Raw genomic sequence first — 20,399 nt, 5'->3', positions numbered from 1 at the left:
CAACAATGGCACCAAATACTGTAGTATTTCTAGGAAATAGGGGTCTTAAGACTTCTTATCTTTATAATAATAATAATGCTTGTGGTAGTTTCAGGTTAGATGAATAAGGTCATGTCTATCCCTTGCCACAGCTAGTTATGATGATGTTCTACTGACCCAAGTTATTTTCCACCTCATCTGTGAAGCTGTAGAAAATTGACTCATTAATGCTTCTTTGTCTCAGTGATTTCATTTCTTGTTCTTTTCCACATTAAGAATAATTACTTTCCCACAAGGCTGGCCTGTTGTGATGGAGACTACTGTTTTCCAAATGTAAATGGTCATTGATCTGCCAAAAATGGCCTAATTTATGAATTGAAGATTGTTGCACAGCTGGGAACAAATTGTGAAAAATGGCCAAGATATTCACACCACATTTGGCAGTCACAAATCCAAAGCAAGGATTGATTTCTAAATGTTCTTCCATCCATATTAAGTTATTTGCAGGCATTTACGACATTATTTTGTCTCAAATACCAACTAAAAACCATGTAAAATCTACAGCATAGATAGATAAGTATAACAATAGTAACCATCCCTGGTAACTTTTCATATTCAACATTTGCTGTTGTGCTCATTTGAACAATCATTTGGAACTCCTGCAATTTGAGAATAACTGATATCTTTGTGGTGAATGATGTAAGTTACCTGGGATGCTAGCTAGATGATAGTAAGTATCACTATACTCACATGTTCGTAGCTTATTTTATTTTGGGCCAGATGCTGATATGTTTCCTCATGTTGAGTATCACCTTACTTTATAGTGTTCTCAATAATTTCATTATAACTGCTCGTGGAGTAAAGTGCTACTTAATACAAGAAAGGAGATCACAAGAAAGGATGTCCCTTTGTTTCTTTAGATTGATGTTTCCAGAATTTGCAACTCTAGTGTTGAATAATACCTTATTCTGTTAAGTATTCCAATTGATTTCAACATGGCTCTTTGGCAAATAGAATAAATACAATATGAATAAAAGAGTCAGAATCGGGCCCATACAGTGTTAGAAAAGGCTATTATTGCTGGTCAGAGTTTCCTACAGTAACACTGCTAGTTCTATGGTTCTATAGTTCTATAGAATAGTCTAATTTTAAAGTGAGATTGCTCCAATTATTTTTTTAAATCTAATGATTGTATTTCATGGTGACCAAAGTATAACATTTATGTGGTGAGACAGGATTTTGTGTATAAAATTTTCAAAAATAATTAAGTGATTTAGGAGGCTAAATCCCCTTCTCAAAGTGACTTAGGCCAGTACAGAGACAAGATGAGTGAGGTAATATCTTTTATTGGACCAACTTCATTTGGTGAGAGAGACAAGCGTTCGAGGTTACACAGAGCTCTTCTTCAGTCTGGGAAAGATACTGAGAGTGTCTCAGCTAAATACAAGATTGAATAGATAGTTTAGCATAAGTAGTTAGCACATATTCTAAGGGACCATTCAAGGTGAAGTGGCTTGTTAACACTGCTGCTGCACTGGACAAAAAGGGGGGTTAATGGATTACAAATTATTGTAATAAACCACAAATCCATAAACCACAACCATGATTTTTAGTCTTTAGCAAAATTGTGAATTTAAGCTCCCCATCTTGTCTTTTGAAGGTGTTGTGCAGGTTTCCTTTGAGGATGAGGACTGAGAGATCAGACATAGAGGGATTGTTTTGTGAAAAGTGTTTGCCCATGGGTGATATGGTGTTTTTGTCTTTTATCATTTTTCTGTGTGAGTTCATTTGAGATCTTAGGGATTGTCTGGTTTCACCCACATAGTTGTTATTGGGACATTTAGTGCATTGGATGAGGTACATCACATGTTGTGATAGGCATGTGTAGGACCCATGGATCTTGAAAAGTGTGTTGTGTGTGTGTGGGGGGGGTGTTAATCATTGTAGCAGTGGAGATATGTCTGCAGGTTTTGCATTTGTTATTCTGATAGGGTCTGGTGCTGCTTTGAGTTGGTGAGTCCTGGTCTGTGAAGAGCTTGCTTCTGATGATGAGCTTGGTGAGGATGGGGGGTTGGTCATAGGACAGAAGAGGGGGTTTTGGAAAAAATTCTTTCAAGATGTGGTCCCCATCAAGTATGGGTTGTAATTGTTTAATGATATCCTGTATGGGTTCCAGTGTAGGGTAGTAAGTGACAAATAGGGGTGTGTAGTCAGAGGGTTTCTTTCTGTATTGAAGCAGGTTCTTTCGGGGTATTTGGGTGGCCCATTCAATGGTACAATCTACTTCTCTGGTGCAGTGTCTTTGTTTGGTGAAGGTGGTTTTAAGTGTGTTAAGGAGTGTATCCTGGACTTTCTCCTTGGAGCATATTGTATAGTATCTGAGGACCTGGCTGTGGATAACAGATTTCTTGGTTTGTTGGCGTGGGTACTGGATCTATGAAGGTAGGTGTGGGGATCTGTGGAGTTCTTGTATATAGTGGTCTCTAGGGGTGCATTGTTGAACTGATTGTGGTGGCCGTGACGTTGATGCTGGAGCGGGAGTGTTCTAGAGAGAGTTTGATGAATTGGTGGTACTTGTTAAAGTTGTGGTGGAAATCTATAAGAAGTTTAGATCATTTGTCCAGAGGACAAAAATATCAGAGATGTATCTCAGGTATTTCAATGGTTTCATGGTGTACTAGTCCAAAAATTCATCCTCGAGGTTGCCCAAGAAGAGGTTGGCATATTGGGGAGCTATCCTATACCCATGGCTGGCCATGGTTTGGACAAAGTATTTGTTGTTGAATGTATAATTGTTATGGGTGAGAATGAAATGGATGAGTTTGGTGATGTGTTTGAAGTAGATATCTTTGTACTGTCCATTGTCTTCTAGATGTTTGAGGCAGGGAATGATGCTGTCATTTTGAGGGGTGTTGGTATATAGGGAGGTGACATCCATGGTGGCAAAACAAGGTCCTTAGGGACAGATTTTCAAAGATGCAGATAGATGCCTAAATACCTTTAAATACATCAGGGCTTTAGAAGACTAATGCCCATTAATATTCAATGGGACTTAAGAACCTAAAGTTACTTAGGCACTTTCAAAAATTTTACCCCATATCTCTTATACATCCTTCTGCATTTCTTCCTTAGGCTGGTGAACTTGGGCTGCCTTTTAAACACTAATTAGGTATGCTTATGGTCTATACCCTTAATAGTAATGAGGATGTGCAGGATGCCTGCTTTTCTAATACTGTATGGATATTGAAGGCATCACATATATTTTATACCGTTCTTATTCTTAATATCTAGGTATGCAACTGTGGTTTCAGCTTTAAAAAAACTTATGGTGAAAGTATGAGTGGTAGTAGACACATCCACATTTCACCAGTATACACAGATATGTACTAATAAGTTTAAGGGAACTTATGTGTCTGTAAAGTAATATGTCCAGTGATATGATTCAAGTTCAGATGGTAAAAGAAACAGGCATGTTATGCGTACATAAATGATTTCTTCTGCCATTAGAACTAACTTTACAGAAAGCTGAGCTTCTTGTTAATCAAACTGAGTCTGTTTGATGATAGAGGCTAAAATAATTGCTCTAGGGACTATAGACCATGTTCAAACATATAATTAATTAGCTGTGTAATCACTAGACAAGCATGTCCGACAAGATGGTGGTAAATGGAATACAGTTCTTACCATCTAGTAAGATCCATGTATCTCATCATCATCCACTTCATGAAAAAAGTCATCTTTCCATTCTGGATCTTTGGTTGTATGCAGCCAACAACACAGGCTACCCTACAAAAAGGATCCAATAGCAGAACTCCCTTACAATGGTCAATGGTCAAAAGTCAATGGTATAGGATCTGCCCTAGGATACCCAATATGGACATTTAGAAAAGATAAGTCATGTAATTAATATATTCCACAATTCTTATTTCATAAAACAGGAATATTGAGTTACTGTCTTTAACGTACATAATTGCAGTTCAGCTAAACTTGTTCATATAAACTGCTTTGCCATATGGATATTTCCATCCATGGAGGAAAGCTACACTCCACTGAACAGATATATTAATTCAGCTGTGTCAGTTCTGACTGAATCTACTGACCTCCAGTGTTTTCAGTGCTCAGCTTACAGATCCTAAACCAAGTCTGTTAACTTACTTGAGGAAACCAATCTCTGTGCTTGATTGCCTTAATGTGCTGGTGACACATAACACTGGTAATATAATTGTGGAGTTCTGTATTGTAAAATATTAGCCCAGTTCTTGGAATGGACCTTTTTATTACTTTAAACTTACAAGGAGTAAATGGATGCATTTCTTCCACACCTTCACAGAATAACACTATTTGTCAAGCCTTTATCTCCATGGTGACAGACTACACAGAGTGATACACTGAACAGTGCAGTTGCATTTGCATGCAAAATAAAATTGAGCAGAGATGATGTCTCATAAAACAGAAACTTAGACATTTGCTTTTGTCTGTGAGGAAACTGTCCGAAGAACTCTAAAAGAGAGTGTGGAATAGCAGCATGAAAAGAATGGTGAGACTCTTCCGAAGGGATGCCTTCAATTGATGTTACCAGGGGAAAGCAGGTGGCTTTTGTATGTCTGTGGATCAACATGAGTCTTATAAGGAAGCTGTGAATGACAGCAACGCATGAGCACATGCTGAGGAAATGTACTTGGAGCCATGGGGCAATACACTAGTTGCTACTTTTGATTTGCAGGGCACACATCATCAGGTATAATACAAAGATAGCCATGATCTTTCAAGCTTCATGACTCGGGGGTGGGGGGCTCTCTTTGGTTTTGCTGCATGTCTTTTAGACTTGTATCATCAGAGTGCTTTCCAGAAGGTGTTGTCACTGATTTTGAAAGTTCAGTTTCAATTTATACTGTAGTGTATTGAAGGAGACCAGCATAGCATGAAAAAACAAAAAGAAAACTCTGTCTGAATATTAAGTTAAGCATGGTTCAAAACTGAATTTTTCCACGTGGTATATTAGTCAGATACATTTTTTTCTTTTCCAGTCACATGAACTGAGAAAGAGGCATAAAATCCTGATTTAGATCACTTTTCAGCAATCTCTAGCAGATTTTTTTTTCTGAGATTTACATCATGATGTTACAATTTACGCAATAGTTGTAGATCCCCTATAGATTTTTTAGGTGTTTTTTTCCTTTAAGTATGCCCCAAGTGTACTTTTCTCTGCTGCCAGGAGCTAGAAAAACTAGCTAGGACTAATGCCTGATGGGATTATATTGAAGGATCTCCACAAGAGGATCCGTACTGAGATTTCATCCCCCATCGTCCAAGCTGTTCCACCGAGGGGATGAATTGGGCCTCTAATCTCACGGTATAAATCAGAAATAACTTGACTGAAGTCAATAAAGTTACACTGGTATCAACTTTATGTAAGCGAGGTCAGAATTAGGCCAAATCTATGACTGTTCCTTTAAACTCCAGCTCAGGTTTACTCATCTTGTTCATGAAACTCATCATAGATTTATCCAAGTCAAATCAAAGCTTACAGGTCTCTGTTGGTGGCCAAGAATGGACTCAGAAATTGAGCAGTCTAAAATCATGTTACTTCCCAGGGACCTGAAGAAATGGCCACTGAAAATCATTGGAGTTTTCCACTGATTTCAACATGCTATAGGTCAGGCACTGTATGCATATCAAAATAGCTCTAACACACAGTGCTGTCTCAGCCAGTTCTCTCACATGATTCTTAATGGCAAAAGATTGTATTGATACAGTAGGACATTTTGAAACAATAGCAAAAAAACCAAACCAAACCAAAACAAAAGAAACCCTGCTATGCTGATCTATTTACTCATTAGTTTTGCAATTCACCAGAATTAGCTTGAACATCTTTGGTTACTTTCACAACAGTAATCAAGTTCCTGGTAACAACCTTCAGTCTTAATGAAAACAGAAATAACTAGTCACTGACAATGGACCTTAGTTTGCTTGCATATAATATGAAGGATTTCAATAGGAGAGAATATTAAGTACATGTGTTCTTCCATTTATTATCCTTAGGCCAATGAGGAAATAAAACATTTTAATTGAATTTGAAATACTGTTTGCAAACTGCTGACCCAGACGAAAAGCCCTGGAAATCATTTATCATAAGATTTCTTACAGAACTACGTAGCAGGCAACAGCCAAGTTCTATCCCACAAAAGATAGGTAGAGTTTACAGACCAAGAAAAGTATTGTCCAAAAGGCTTAAATCTGAAACAAGTACAATAGAGTGTACAAGACATAACTGGACACTAGAAAAATAAAAATAAACTGTACACAGCTATATTCTCTAATGTTAATATCCAGACTTCCAGTCAGCTTCCATTGTATGAGGTATGTTTAAAAAAACAAAACAACCCCCATCCTATGTTTACTGATCTACTTAAGACTGTGGAATAGAAAGGCCCTTGCACATATAATTAATCATATGGAAAAATATGTGCTGCTGTTCCTTGAACACTTACATCAGGAACAGAAAATCCATGTCTCTGATTCTCTTGATGCACAGATTCATCTCTTAAATTTGTTTATCGCCTGAAGATATTCCCCTGCAAATTAAGCTGTGCCAATTTGTTATGGACATGAAGGGTGCCTCTATGGACTAAAATTTCTGTTCTGTGACAAGAAACTAAATGCATATGGACTATGTAATGACTTTATTGCATTCATATTGCATTTGTGGTACTATGATAATTAAATATAAGAAACTGCTCCTTTGAATAATCTACAACTATACTTATGATTTCGACACCTGTAAACAATTTAATGGGCTTAATTATTTTCTTTTAATAGAAGTATGGTATGTATTTCACAGAGGGCAGAATATTGTAGGTAATGTTAATTACATTGGGAGGTAAAGCATACTTAGTGTTGCATTTATTACTATGTATTGTACTAAAGTGACTGAAGTACAACCCATGCTGTAGGCTAGAATTTCTTTTAATAAGAATAGTGTTAGCCAGAGGGTGGTGTTGATCTCTCATAATCACAACACATCACATTCTCCTCACTAGTGCACTATGGTATTGTTACCTGGGATTCCTCAAACCCAACGCTCTTGGTAACTTCACTCTCTGCGAGGTGGTTTCAGGAAATAAACCAAGGGTGATGCAGCACCTTCATCTGCTAAGTGGTTGGCATAAATCACATGAAATCAACTGCTTTCACTTAGAGCCTTTGCTTTATTAGTCTCCAGTACTCTCACAAGAATGCTTTTACTCAAAGTCTCTGCTTTGTTTAGTCTCAAGCACATACAAACACGATAGGATTATAGAGCACCTTCAAACAATAGTTACCATGATCTGGAGGGTTCTCGAGTAGTCAAACAAAAAGGTTTAAGTGGCCAGCTATCCGCCTGTTGCTATGGATTCCAAGAGATGTACAAAGTCAAATCCAAATTCCTCAGACCTGTCAATCCCTAACTGCTACAATTACAATCACAACATGTCAATCAAAGAGGAACCATTAAGCAAGCACTTTTAAGCAGTTAGTTATACAGATGTGTTTTTGCAGAGTCTACAGTCTCATGGGCCTTCACACACACCAGAAGTCAAATATAGATAGACTTCCCGTCTCTCCAAAACCACATACTTTAGCAATTTGAAAGGAGCAAGACAGGATAGCATAGGATCATGCTCAATTCTTGTGGTCACTTCCCCTGTGTTCCTGGCCTGCCTAGTTATGCTAAGGCTCTTACAAAGGCCTTACAGGTGCTTTTGGCAATAGGCATAATTCCAATACTGACAGTGTCTCCCCTAACAATATGATGCATTAGGAAAAATGAAGATAACCTCTCAGATTCCTTCAGCCTAGAGTGCATACATTATTATACATGCACTGGAGTATCAGATTTAGCAGCTAATTAATATTTACTTGTTTTGTATTTCTTGGGGGTAATACTTTTGTCTACACTGCTGAAAGTGGAAGCACTATTTCCTTGTCGTCAGACAAAGTCAATCTGAGGACAGAATTGTGTACTAAACCTTTCAAATTTCATTCTGATACAATTAGTATTTGTATTGCAGTAGCTCCTAGACGACCTAGGCAGAATTTGAGGCTCTACTGTGCTACATGCTGTATACACGCAAGACATAATCCCTGACCCCAGGATCTTTCAATCCAAATAAGACAAATTGTAACAAAAAGAGGAAAGGGAAGAAGGGTGGATAAGGGTAACACTGGCAGGGGTCTGTCATTTTTTAAAAATAAAGTATAAATAAGGAAATAACATGTATCAGCAATTGCTAGTGACCAAATATCTATAATTGACGATTGTGAAGTGAGAGGATAACATCTCATCTGCAGTCAGCCATCTTACTAACCATGGATATATTGATCTGAAGAATAATCCTTTATGAAGTAGTGGGGTTGCAAATGTAAATGGCACTGTGCAGCTGGTGATGGAGCATAAAGCCAACAAGAGAGTGAAAGGGAATGCTTGTCCTAAAGAGCTTCAAATCTAAAGTTCTAGATCCTGGCAATTCAATCTAATAGTGAACTCTAAACCACATTCATTGATTTAAAAAGCACCTTACACAATAGTTATACTAAATCTGTCATGATTTAAAGCAGATAAAGCTTATGGAAATCTTGTCTCTGGCTTTTTCATTAAGTTATTGTGATTTAGAATTACCTCTTTTCGTAATGCTGTTTCAGCAAAATATTGATTATTCCATAGCCAATGCAATTCATAATTAATAAGATGGTAGTAGTACAGGTAGGTTAAAAATCAGGAAGGCTCAGCTGAAATTGAAGGCCAGAAAGAGGTATAGTGGAAGAATAAAAAGGTGAAAGATCCACAAAACCATTAAAAGCCTGGTCCCGCTTCTATTCACATTATTGGCAAAACTCCAGTGACTTCAGCAGGAGCAGGACTGAACCATAGCATATTACCTTGGGTCTGAAAATAATCTGTTTGTTTAATCTAACCCATCCCTCTGCAGCCAGCTTTTCTTGTGTGCTGTTCTCTCAAGTGTGTTTAATTTAACCTATTCTGGAACACTGCTGATGAAGAGGCCTGGGACACCTCCATCAGTAATTTATTCCATCATCTAACTGTCCTCACTGTTTAAAACCCTTTCTCTGATGTCTAATCTAAATTTTCCTTTTTTAAATTCCAATCCATTTCTCTGTGTTTTGCAGCTCTAAGACTCTATTCTCCCTCTTAATTAATCCTCAAGAATATGTGCAAAGCTATCATCTATGGGGAAAGTGAAACAGGTAGACCTCCTTTGGCAATGGGGTAATCAGGGTCACAGCAACCTTTCCCATTGAACTTGAGCATGTGAAATTTGAGCTATGCCAGAACCATACCACACCATACCAGAACCTCCACCTCTCCCAGGATACAGGACAAGGCAGCAGTGGCTTCTAAATAAGGGGCACACAGCCTTGCATTCCCTCTGGCATCAATAACACCAGCCTTAAGGTGGAGAAAGGTCTTTGAATGTTGGGTGGGAGATGTCAGGAGTAGATGGAGATGATAATGTGGTGGGACAGGCCAAGGAAACTGGTCAAAGTGAGAAAACTATGTCAGGCAGGGATTGAATATAGTAAAGGGTTAAAACAACTAATCAACATAGACTGGAAAGAGGAATGCATGGGAAACATGGGTGGAATGAACTTCAGTTTAAAAAATACGGTTAATGAAAAATCAAAGGATGAGGTACACTATATGAGGAAAGACTGGCACAGTTTAAATAAGCAGATGGAAAATAGTCAGGCTGTGTGTTTTGGACCAAAGAAAGGAATATTTAATGGTGGAAAAAAGTAATACAATGTTGTGCTGTTTGCTTCCACCTTTCCTTTGTCTTTCTGTTGTCAGTCCCGCAAACAAATGGACTCATGAGACTCTTACACCCCTTCAGAGTCCTACTGAAGACAGAGGGGTTTAGCACAGATATAAGGATCTATATTTGCACAGCTACCTGAAGGATAAAGGCCTTAGATTGTAAGCCCTATGGGTTAGGGATCTATCTTATCCTACGAGCCTGATTCTCTTCATACAAGGTATAAATCAGTGGAGTTACACCAGCATAAATCCCATGCAACATTGTGGAGAATGAGCCATGAGAATGTCTGTAAAGCATCTAGTACATTTTTGAGAGCCTTTTAATAACAGTGATAATAATGTCCCAACTCTTAGTCACTTTCGTCAAAACAAGTTGACATCTCCTGGGACACTAAACCCTGGTACTTTTATCATATTTGTCTGTTGAAGATTTGTTGTTCTTTTCTTAATAACTACATATTGCTGTCCTTATTATTTATTCCACTGCTTTACCCACTGGGACGTTAGTCTAAATGCTTAGGAATTACTCGAGTCAACCCTTTCACCCTTTCTACTGACTGACACAATACTTGCTTTCTTCCTGTGCACTGGTACCTCATCTGTTTTTCTTAATTTCTAAGAAACAACTGGTAGTGGTATTTCTGTGTTCTCTGGCAGTTCCCTTAGGAACGTTGGTGATTAATACTGCAGATATTTAATTGATCCAAGCACTCTTTCACTTTTCTCTTAAAAGCACTTTTAGTGGAAATTAATATTTTTACTTGAAATTAATATTTCCCCACTCATCATTTTCTTTCTATTAATGCCAGAAGAAAAGTAGTGTTGATTAATCACAGGCAATTTTAGTTTAGGTAGCAACATATGTGGAGATGGAATTTCGTCCATGGTTAGATCTGCCACCGTAGGTCTTCTGAAAAGCAAGAGCAGGAATATTCTGCCTTGTGCGCCTTGCAATATGGACACACTGATAATAATTTTATGCGAAGGGTGATAGGTTGTATTGCCATCAGTCCAAGTGCAGAACTCCTGTTCTTGTAAAGATTGAAACTGGGTCCTGAATGGTTTTTAAATGCTTTTAAAGTGCCTATAGTGTCTGATCCAAAGCCTCCTGAAGTCAATGGGAGTGTTTCTACTGACTTTGCTGGCTTCTCATTCTGATCCTTCATGAATTAGAGAGTGAATAGATGGCTGAGCTCAGTCTCAAGGCTTTGTTGTTTTTCATAAGCCATTCAGCCTTTCTGCTCAAATTTTATAATTTCAGCAAACCCCCTCATGTGAGTTACTTCCAAATAGTCGCATTCAACTGTATACTAAAAATGGTTTAACTCTAGAATAAGAGACAGTGGATTGCGTACAGGGCCCGGAGCCAGGAACTCCAAAGTTCTAACCTTAACTTCTGCACTGACTTGCCCGGTAGCCTTTGACAAGCTCTTTGGGCTCTATTTGTGTGTTTCTCAATTTTGGGGTGCTTAGGATCTAGGGTGCTGAGCAGGCCACTCAACATTTTTTGCCAGGATTGCAAAACATTTCACCCTTGCTCCCCCAGCACCATCCTCCTGTCACTGACTCTTATCCATTCATCTTCTCACACTGGCTCTTGCCCACTATGATCACCACCCTACTCTGCATTAACATGAGCAACAAAAGCTCAGTTTTTTATAAATAAACAGAGTTAACTTGTCTGCTTGTTAACCAGGATTGCTCCCCCTTTTCAGGGCCTGGCAGTTTTACAGAAAACAGCTTTTTCCCTGTTTTTGTAAACACCACTGGATTGGCTACCTGAAGGAGCCACCTGCCCTCTGAACTAGTGAAACCGACAACAGGTTTGTCAGATGTATGCTTCTCAGAGATCGTTCCCCGGTCTGTTTTACAGTGATGTTACCAGCCTATCTTCTCCGTAAAGCCTCTCAGTGAACTTCCCACCAATTCAGCCCTTCCCAATATGTAAAGTCAATCCTTGTGGACTTGAGATTCTGGGCTTTGCTGCAAGTGGTGAGCTCATTTGTCAGTTGCTACTCATCAAAGTCAGACTGATTATTGTTTTGTCTGGTAGTATTTCTTTCACAGCTCCAGGGCAGAGCCAGCCTTCCTATTGTATTGTGGGCATGAATGCAATAAATAAATATTGCCCATGATCTATCAGGATCACATTAGAGATTACTACATACAAATATTTGGGGGAGGGTTAGCAGGATGACTCTTTGGCCTAACCCCAAACTTAACTGACTCATTTTATTTGTAGTGTGTAGTGTAGTGTGTGTAGGTTCTGTCCCCCCTAAACTTCTGTAGTGAGAGAAGAGGATTCCAACTCCTTGAACTGGGTTCTGGGAATACCTCCCAGATTAAAAAAAAAAAAGAGGGAAAATTGTCCGAATGAAATGGGGTTCTGGTGTCAATCTGTATCTTCCTGTGAGAGGAACATTCTTATTCTTATTAGAGAACAGTTATTCAATACTCATGTTTCTGTAACTAAGAATATGTATTTTCATATTGTTTGCAATGATGTATTCTGTGTAGGGATATATAAATTAAATCATACAGCCTTGAAGGGATTATAAAATTAGGTAGTTATTGAAATTAGGCCACAAAAGACTAAATAATTGAAAAAACATTGACTTAACTAATCAGCATTGTTCTGTTTTCATGCAGGATGAGATCAACTTTGAATATATAAATAAAGAAACACAAAAAGAATGGCAGAGTGTCAAGGTACTACTATATATGAAGAGTAATAACATTGGCGAGCTCTTATTTAGCATCTTGCTATGTATGCGAAATGGCCTGTTTAAGAATAGTTTCATGAAGCGTTGGAGAAATCCATTTTTAAAATATAATTAAAATATTAAGAGAGAACTTTTAAGAGCTAAAGAATTTCATATGCATCCTTTTGCAGTTGTGGTGGAATTAAAAGGGCACTGTCTTGCTTAGACCAAAAAGTGACTATAATTTGGGGAGAAATGTCCTTCAGATTTAAAAAACAAACAAGCGTCTTTAAAAAAATGCATCAATTCATTGCCAAGTAACAATAATAATAACCATGGTAATTAAAAAATCCCAAAAAATCAGTACAGTTCACAGTGATCAATTTAAGAATATTCATGTTCATCTAATTGTATACTGATATGCAGATGTGATTTAGGTAGCTATGGAAATAAGATATAAAAATCTCCAATTTTGTTTATGCAGCAATTAGTCAACAGCTTAATCAGTGAAATTTACATGGATCCTTATTGAACTGTAGTTTGTGGTGTCCAAAATGCAGTCCCACAACAAAACGGCACCCATGTCCTACTGCCCTCTCCCACTTGCAGATGAACTCAGATCTCATTACTATTCACATCATTAGGATGCTTTTGCTTTCTTCCAACCCTATCCCTAAACTATTTGTTTTCCTGATAAAAGCAGCAGCTCTATGAGAGAAGATAAATGAAATTTCAGTAGAGTGCAACATACTATTGAAAAACATCACATAATGTGTTTAATCTGTTAGCAGGTGTTTTCACTGCTCTGTATTAAAGTGTTCAGATGTCCCCATGTGATCAAGACAGTGCTAGATTTTAATAGATGTCCTGTTGGTGGTTTTAAGGAGTTTTTGAGATACTGAAAATGCCATTTCCCCCCCCAGCTCTACTGGCTCTTACCTTCTTGTTAGCAATCAAGCATACAAAGTTTTCCCTGCCTGTAATGGGAAAATCAAATGCAGAAGCGTATAAAAAATAAAATTAATGTAACAGTGAAAAGTGAGGAAGTTTAGATAGCATGGCAATAGGTGCTGTAAAAATACTCGTAAGAGATAGACAGGTAGATTGAATTATTAAACTGGGAGAAAAAAGGCTCTGATGCTTTTCACAATATTCTACCTTTCAGCTGCTTGCCACAATACTCAGAAAGAAAGGACACAGCTCGGTGTGGTTCATTATTCACCAAACTCCAGAGTTTCATTTCTAATCAGAGTTTACAGGACATACTGTATAAATTATTTAACATTCTGATTAAATACATGTACAATATCAGCAAACAAACTTCAATATGTTTAGCAGAATATTCATTTTTCTGCCTCTGTCCCATGGAACTATCTCTTAGAGCTGTTTTTGTTAATTAAATAGAAACAATATGTTTTACAGTTATTTGTAAACAGGAATTAAGCACAAAAAAAAAAAAGACTCCAAATTCCCCAAATTTACAGGGGGAATTCAGGTCTGTATCTGAACTTCACAGCTAGCCCTTATCTCTGGAATGTACAGAAGAAAAACCCTGGGTCTAAACCATACCAAACTTTGGGTATATCTACACTGGAATAAAAGACTCATGGCACAGCCATGGCTGGCCCAGCTGCCTCAGGCTCATAGAGCTTGGGTTGTGGGGATAAAAATTGCTTTGTAGATGTTTGGGTTTGGGCTGGAGTGCAGGATCTGGGATCCTCCCCCCTGATTGGGTCCCAGAGCTTGGATTCCAGCCCTAGCCTGCATGTCTACACAGCAATTTTACAGGGCTGAAGCTCAAGCCTTGCTAGTCTGAATCAGCTGACCCAGGCCAGCCACAGCTGTTTGATTGTTATGTAGACTGTACTCTTTATGGCTAGAACTCATCTCTAATTCAGACCTATCGATTCTGGACCATATTCTCCTCTCAATTACATCTATACAGTCTCACTAAAATCAAATAAAAGTCCCAGGGGGGCTAATTCTCCATTTACATTCACTGGTTTTATACCTCTGTATCTCCATTAGTTTCAATGGGGTTACTGCCAATTTACACCAGAGCAAATGAAAGGAGAATCAGGCCACCAGGTTTCATATACATTGAAGTTAATGGGATTAATTGACTGTAACAGAGATCAGAGTTTGCTCTGTGTTAAGGCTACGTATTAAATGGCATGCCCTCTTTTAAGCTTGCGGATAGTTATTTTTCCATTCTCTTTAACATATTATTTTTCTCTTGTCAGAACAAGGTGGTGCAGGATGTATTGTTTCACAATGGAATTACCCCTGGTTTGGGGAAATGGATGCATGAGTGGAGTCATCCAGCCAAGAGGTGGGGAAAATCAAAAGAACAAGCATCATTGAGTTGCTGTCTGAGTGACGCCAGTGTATGAGAGACTGGGGACTTCAGTGTAAACCAACAGTAATTTCATTGATTCTGTCTCTCTGAACTCTTCCAGCAGCCTTCCTAGATTAAATCCCTCGCCCACCCTGTTTGTTCCTGTAGACCAGCATGCAGCTGTTAATTATTTTAGCTTGGCAACCCTTCCTTCTCCCTGCCCTCCTGTTTCCTGCACTATGACCCATTGAATCTTTTTGTGATGGAAGAAATAAAAACATTTTTTTCTTTTTGAGTTACCCTGAGGACAGTTTTAACACGCTATTAAAAACTCAGGGATAAGAGGATTCTGGTTTCCTAACAAAGAACATTTAATTAGCCTAGTTTTTCCTTATTGAAAACAATACTAAAGAAAAAGGGTATGGTTCCCTGCATAGTAAAACATATTTGTACACGGTTGTACAGATGCTGAATTGTGCTATTTGCAACTCTCTTTTGGAGCCTGAGTGTCACAGATTTTTGTGTGGTATTCTAAGCATAAGTTATTTTTGACCATCCACAACTTCCCTCCAGTCTTTCCTTACCTCTTCCAGCTGCCTCATATGCTTCTATTCTGCTGAGACTTCCACGTCCCTCCCTTTCTCCCTGGAATCCTCCTGAAGAACCCAGTTTTATTCTGTCAAACACTGACCATCCCGTGAGGAGCAACTCAGCGTGTAGTGTGTATACAATATTTGAAGAGAATTGTCCAGTGGCCTGTGCAGATGTAGAAACATGGAAGAGAAGATGTCCACCATGAAATAGGGTGACTTCATCAAAAAACACACAGTATAGGAAAAAGAGCCATCAATCTCAAAAGAAGTAATGAAAGGGATGGAGAGTTGAGAACCAACCTATTGCTTGGTCAGCCCTGCAACACCAACATAAGATTAAGAGAAAGCAGAAAACCTACAAGGAGTGGAAGATGGGAGGGATCAGCAAGGAAAGTTACCTCTTGGAGGTCAGAACATGTAGAGATAAAGTGAGAAAGGCCAAAAGCCTAGTAGAGTTGGACCTTGCAAAGGGAACTAAAACCAATAGTAAAAGGTTTTATAGCCATATAAATAGAAAGAAAACAAAAAAAGAAGTGGGACTGCTAAGCACTGAGGATGGGGTGGAGGTTAAAGATATCTAAACAAATACTTTGCCTCCATTTTTAATGAGGCTAATGATGAGTTTGAGAATAGTGGTAGGGTGGCTAAAAGGAATGAGATATGGATGTAGAAATTACCACATCCGAGGCAGAAGCCTAACTCGAACAGTTTAATGGGACTAAATCAGGGGTACCAGATAATCTCCATCCAAGAATATTAAAGGAATTAGCACATGAAATTGTAAGGCCATTAGCAAGGATTTTTAATAAATCTGTAAACTGAGGGGCTGTACCATATGACTGGAGAATTGCTAACGTAGTTCCTATTTTTAAGAAAGGGGAAAAAAAGTGATCCAGGTAACTACAGGCCTGTTAGTGTGATGTGAGTAGTATGCAAGATCTTGGAAAAAAATTTGAAAGAGAAAGTAGTTAAGGACATCGAGGTTAACGGTAATTTGGAGAAAATACAACATGGCTTTACGAAAGGTAGATTGTGCTGGATCAACCTGATCTCCATTTTTGAGAAGATAACAGATTTTTTAGACAAAGGGGATGCAGTGGATCTAATTTACCTAGATTTCAGTAAGGCATTTGATACGGTTCCACATGGGAAATTATTAATTAAATTGGAAAAGATGTGGATTAATATGAAAATTGAAAGGTGGATAAGGAACTGGTTAAAGGGGAGACTACAATGGGTCATACTGAAAAGTGAACTGTCAGACTGGAGGGAGGTTACTAGTGGAGTTCCTCAGGGATCGGTCTTGGGACCAATCTTATTTAACCTTTTTATAACTGACTTTTACACAAAAGTGGGAATGTGCTAATAAAGTTTGCGGCTGTCACAAAGTTGGGAGGTATTGCTAATGCAGAGAAGGATTGGGATATCATACAGGAAGATCTGGGTGACCTTGTAAACTGGAGTAATAGAAATAGGATAAAATTTAATAGTGGAAAGTGCAAGGTCATTCATTTAGGTACTAATAACAAGAATTTCTGCTATAAGTTGCGGATGCATCATTGAAAATGACAGAGGCGGAGAAGGACTTGGGCGTATTGGTTGATCACAGGATGACAATGAGTCGCCAATGTGATGTGGCCATGAAAAAAGCTAATGCGGTCTTTGGATGCATCAGACGAGGTATTTCCAGTAGAGATAGGGAGGTGTTAGTATTGTTATACAAGGTACTGGTGAGACCTCATCTGGAATACTGTGTGCAGTTCTGGTCCCCCATGTTTCAGAAAGATGAATTCAAATTGGAACAGGTGCAGAGAAGGGCTACCAGGATGATCCACGGAATGGAAATTTTATGAGTACAATTTAGGTGTAAGCTTTGCAAAATTGACTATTAAAATGACAACACCATTTCTGGTATAACCACACGAGTTTCAACTTTTTGTCCATTTTCCACCCTTGAAATGACAGAAAATATCAGCAGATATGGTATAATTTGGGGGCCTGTTGAAATTTTAATGCCATAGCTGCTTGTTATAAAGAACCTCCTCTTTTTGAGCCCACCCTGCCTTCTCTACAGCAAAGACATACTTTTAAAAAGTATTAATCTACCAAAAGTAAATATGTTTTTATTGAAAATATTAGGTAAAACATTTTAACACTTTTACTCATTACAAAATGTGACAGGATAAAACACATAAACTGATACTGCTGGACAGTCAGTGCAGGTAAGATAAGCATCAGCTGTAAGAATAGATCAATGTTAACATAACAAACAGTGATATAAATGTAAATAACATGCCTACAATCCATGCAGATAATAAAGCTCATTCATTTCTCCCTATAAAGTAAAGGAACACAGACTATAGAGTAGGTATTTGACAGTCTTTTGGAGTACATGATATAGTCAGATTTGCAAAAGAATGATACAGTTCACAAGTTATCATACGTATTAGCTGTCCCTCATTTTGAGGCACAACGCTTCAATTTCAGTCTCAAAGCTATCTACATTCCACACACATTTGGTGTCCCCTCATTTTCATCTTTGAAAAGTATTTACATCTGAAATAAAGAACCATGAAACTGTGGTGTATAGAAAGAGTCACATTAAAGGGGTGAATCACACAGTATTTTAAGTATGTTTTTTTGTGTCCCTCATTTTGTGTCTTTGTCACACATGGCTTCAAATCTGTGGGTCTTTGCAGAAGGAGAGCCATGCCTGCTGCTGTTTTTATGAAATGTAAAAAGATGTAGTTAAAACAGGTCTGGGGTCTCAATGTTTTTCTTGGCTTGCAGTGTAGCTTTTAATTTTATCCTCTCCTTTTTCAGATGTCAGGTTGAACCATAACAGGAGGCTTTGAGAACATTGCTGTAGACTTGACAGCATTTCTGTTTCTTTGATTATAGATCTGTTCCTGTTTTGCTTAATGCACCTACATGCAGAAACAGAAATCCATATAAAGATTATTATTATTATTATTATTTATTATTAATCTAAGTTGCACTTTCGCTGCAGGACTTTGTCTCTCGTTTCTCCCCACACCTTGCATGATAGTTAAGAGGAACCACTGTAGCTCCTCTCTCTGGATTCAGCTAGTCTATTCCAGTGATATACATAAGCGTCATAACCTGCGGATTGCATGAGTTGCCCCACAGTAGCTACTAACTCGCCTATACACTGCTCTCCATTGACTATATCAAAGTTGCAGTTCATCTGCATACCAGATAGATAGCTCCACCATTAACTTAAAGGTTCATCTGCCAGTGATGTCATCCAGTGTCCTTCTGCCGACACCTTCACTGTAACCCTGGTAACATATTGTTGACCCTCAAGACAGTGGACATTGATGTGGATACATGGGAGACATTGGCAGAAAACCATGGACAGTGAAGAAATGCTGTATCTGAGGCCGTTGAAAAGGTAGAAGAAAAATGATTAGCAACTTATCAGCATCAACATCAGCCAAGACACAACATGGCTCAAAACCAACAGAGAGACATCTCCTGCCCTCAGTGTGGCTGATGTTTCCGTTCAAGAGCTGGATTTGCATCTCATTAGCGTGCGAGAAAGTGCTAGTTCCTCACTACAGTCATCATTGTTTGCGATGGACAGCCAAAGAAGAAGAATTTAAGTTGCAGAATTTCAGTTTTTACGTTATCCCCACAGAGGGCTAAGATTTGGTCCTTAGGACTTTGGTAACCCAGTGAAGTAATATACAATCAAAGATGGAATGTTAGATTAGAACCTTTGTATGACTTGATAATGCCACATAAACTAATATAACTCCTTCATGGTCACATTAATGCAAATATAGTACTCTGGTTTGTGCTTCTTTATAAACAACTGAAATTATATGCAACATATTCGCTGAAGCAGATTATATTTCCCTGAGATGAGCACAGTATAGTGTAATAACCAAGGTAATGAAACCCAGCAAGACTTCCATTTTGTATTAGGTATGGCAATAACGATATCGAATGTGCAGTTTCCACACAGGTATTTGTTCCAATAGGAGATTTATTTCTATAAATACCAGATCATCCCAAACTATTATATACAGAGAAATGGGGCCTGAGAACATAAGACCTTCCAACAGAGTTCAGTTAATCACATATTCATCTGTATGAAAACCAGGCTGAAGAAGTGAATTTGAAGAGGAAAAACCCCTGTGATATCAGAAAGCATAAGCAAAATGCCTCTGACCACTCTATAATATTTTGCTCATCTTAGTTCAGTAAGTGAGATTGACTCATATGGAAAAAAAATCTATTTCAAAGAGGAAAGGATAAAGAAGTGTACCAGTGCTCCATCATTCTTAATATAACGTTCAGTCCAGACATTTTAATTTAACTTTCTTTTAAGATCATAACTTGCAGAAAAAGCAGGATGGAGTGCTCCAAAACCTTAATGTTGGACCCTCTAATATCTCAGAGCCAGATACGTGCACAGACAGAGGTAAAAGGGGAAATAAAATGAGCAAAATATTATAGAGTGGTCAGAGGCATTTTGCTTATGCTTTCTGATATCACAGGGTTTTTTCCTCTCTATCCCTACACTGACTCCCTGGACCTTGGGTCTAAGTGTGGAGGTGTAACTAAATGCTGTCTGCTTCTACACTCACCACACATGCAGTTGGGTGGTGAAGAGATAGTGAGTTGGTAGACCTTGAGTTTAACCTCCTAGCACAGTGGACAGAGCAGCAAACTGGCAGTGGGTAAATTCATGGTAAAATACCATCCCAAACAATCATTTTGTAAAATTGTATTAATTATCTAGAGCTGGTCCAAACTTTTTTTTTACAAAATGCTATTTCGTGGCAAAATGTTGTTTATTTGAAGTCAAAACATTTAGTGAAGATGTATCAGTTTCAATGATGTTTCCATGGGAATGATTTCTGAGGTCCTCAGATCTCTGGTCATTTCTGGAGAGAGAGTGAGAGAGACCCAGATAAAAAATCTGAGCTTTTCAATCCAAA

At 38.2% G+C, this 20,399-nt stretch overlaps 1 protein-coding gene across 1 annotated transcript in view; it reads left to right on the top strand.

Moving 5' to 3' along the window:
• The window catches only part of CNBD1 (cyclic nucleotide binding domain containing 1), a 164,040-nt gene extending 148,908 nt beyond the window's left edge, over positions 1 to 15,132 (top strand). The window contains exons 11-12 of the mRNA XM_067553512.1: positions 12,446 to 12,505; positions 14,742 to 15,132. Coding sequence (XP_067409613.1) covers positions 12,446 to 12,505; positions 14,742 to 14,891 — 210 coding nt within the window. The 3' untranslated portion in view covers positions 14,892 to 15,132. The remainder of the gene's footprint in view (positions 1 to 12,445; positions 12,506 to 14,741) is intronic.
• Positions 15,133 to 20,399: the final 5,267 nt, after the last annotated feature.

Source organism: Emydura macquarii, unplaced genomic scaffold (genome assembly GCF_026122565.2).
Source record: "Emydura macquarii macquarii isolate MOO-44397 ecotype Brisbane River unplaced genomic scaffold, CSIRO-AGI_Emac_v2 contig_1477, whole genome shotgun sequence".
Taxonomy (NCBI): Eukaryota; Metazoa; Chordata; order Testudines; family Chelidae; genus Emydura; species Emydura macquarii.
This window is presented reverse-complemented; position numbering and strand designations above follow the sequence as displayed.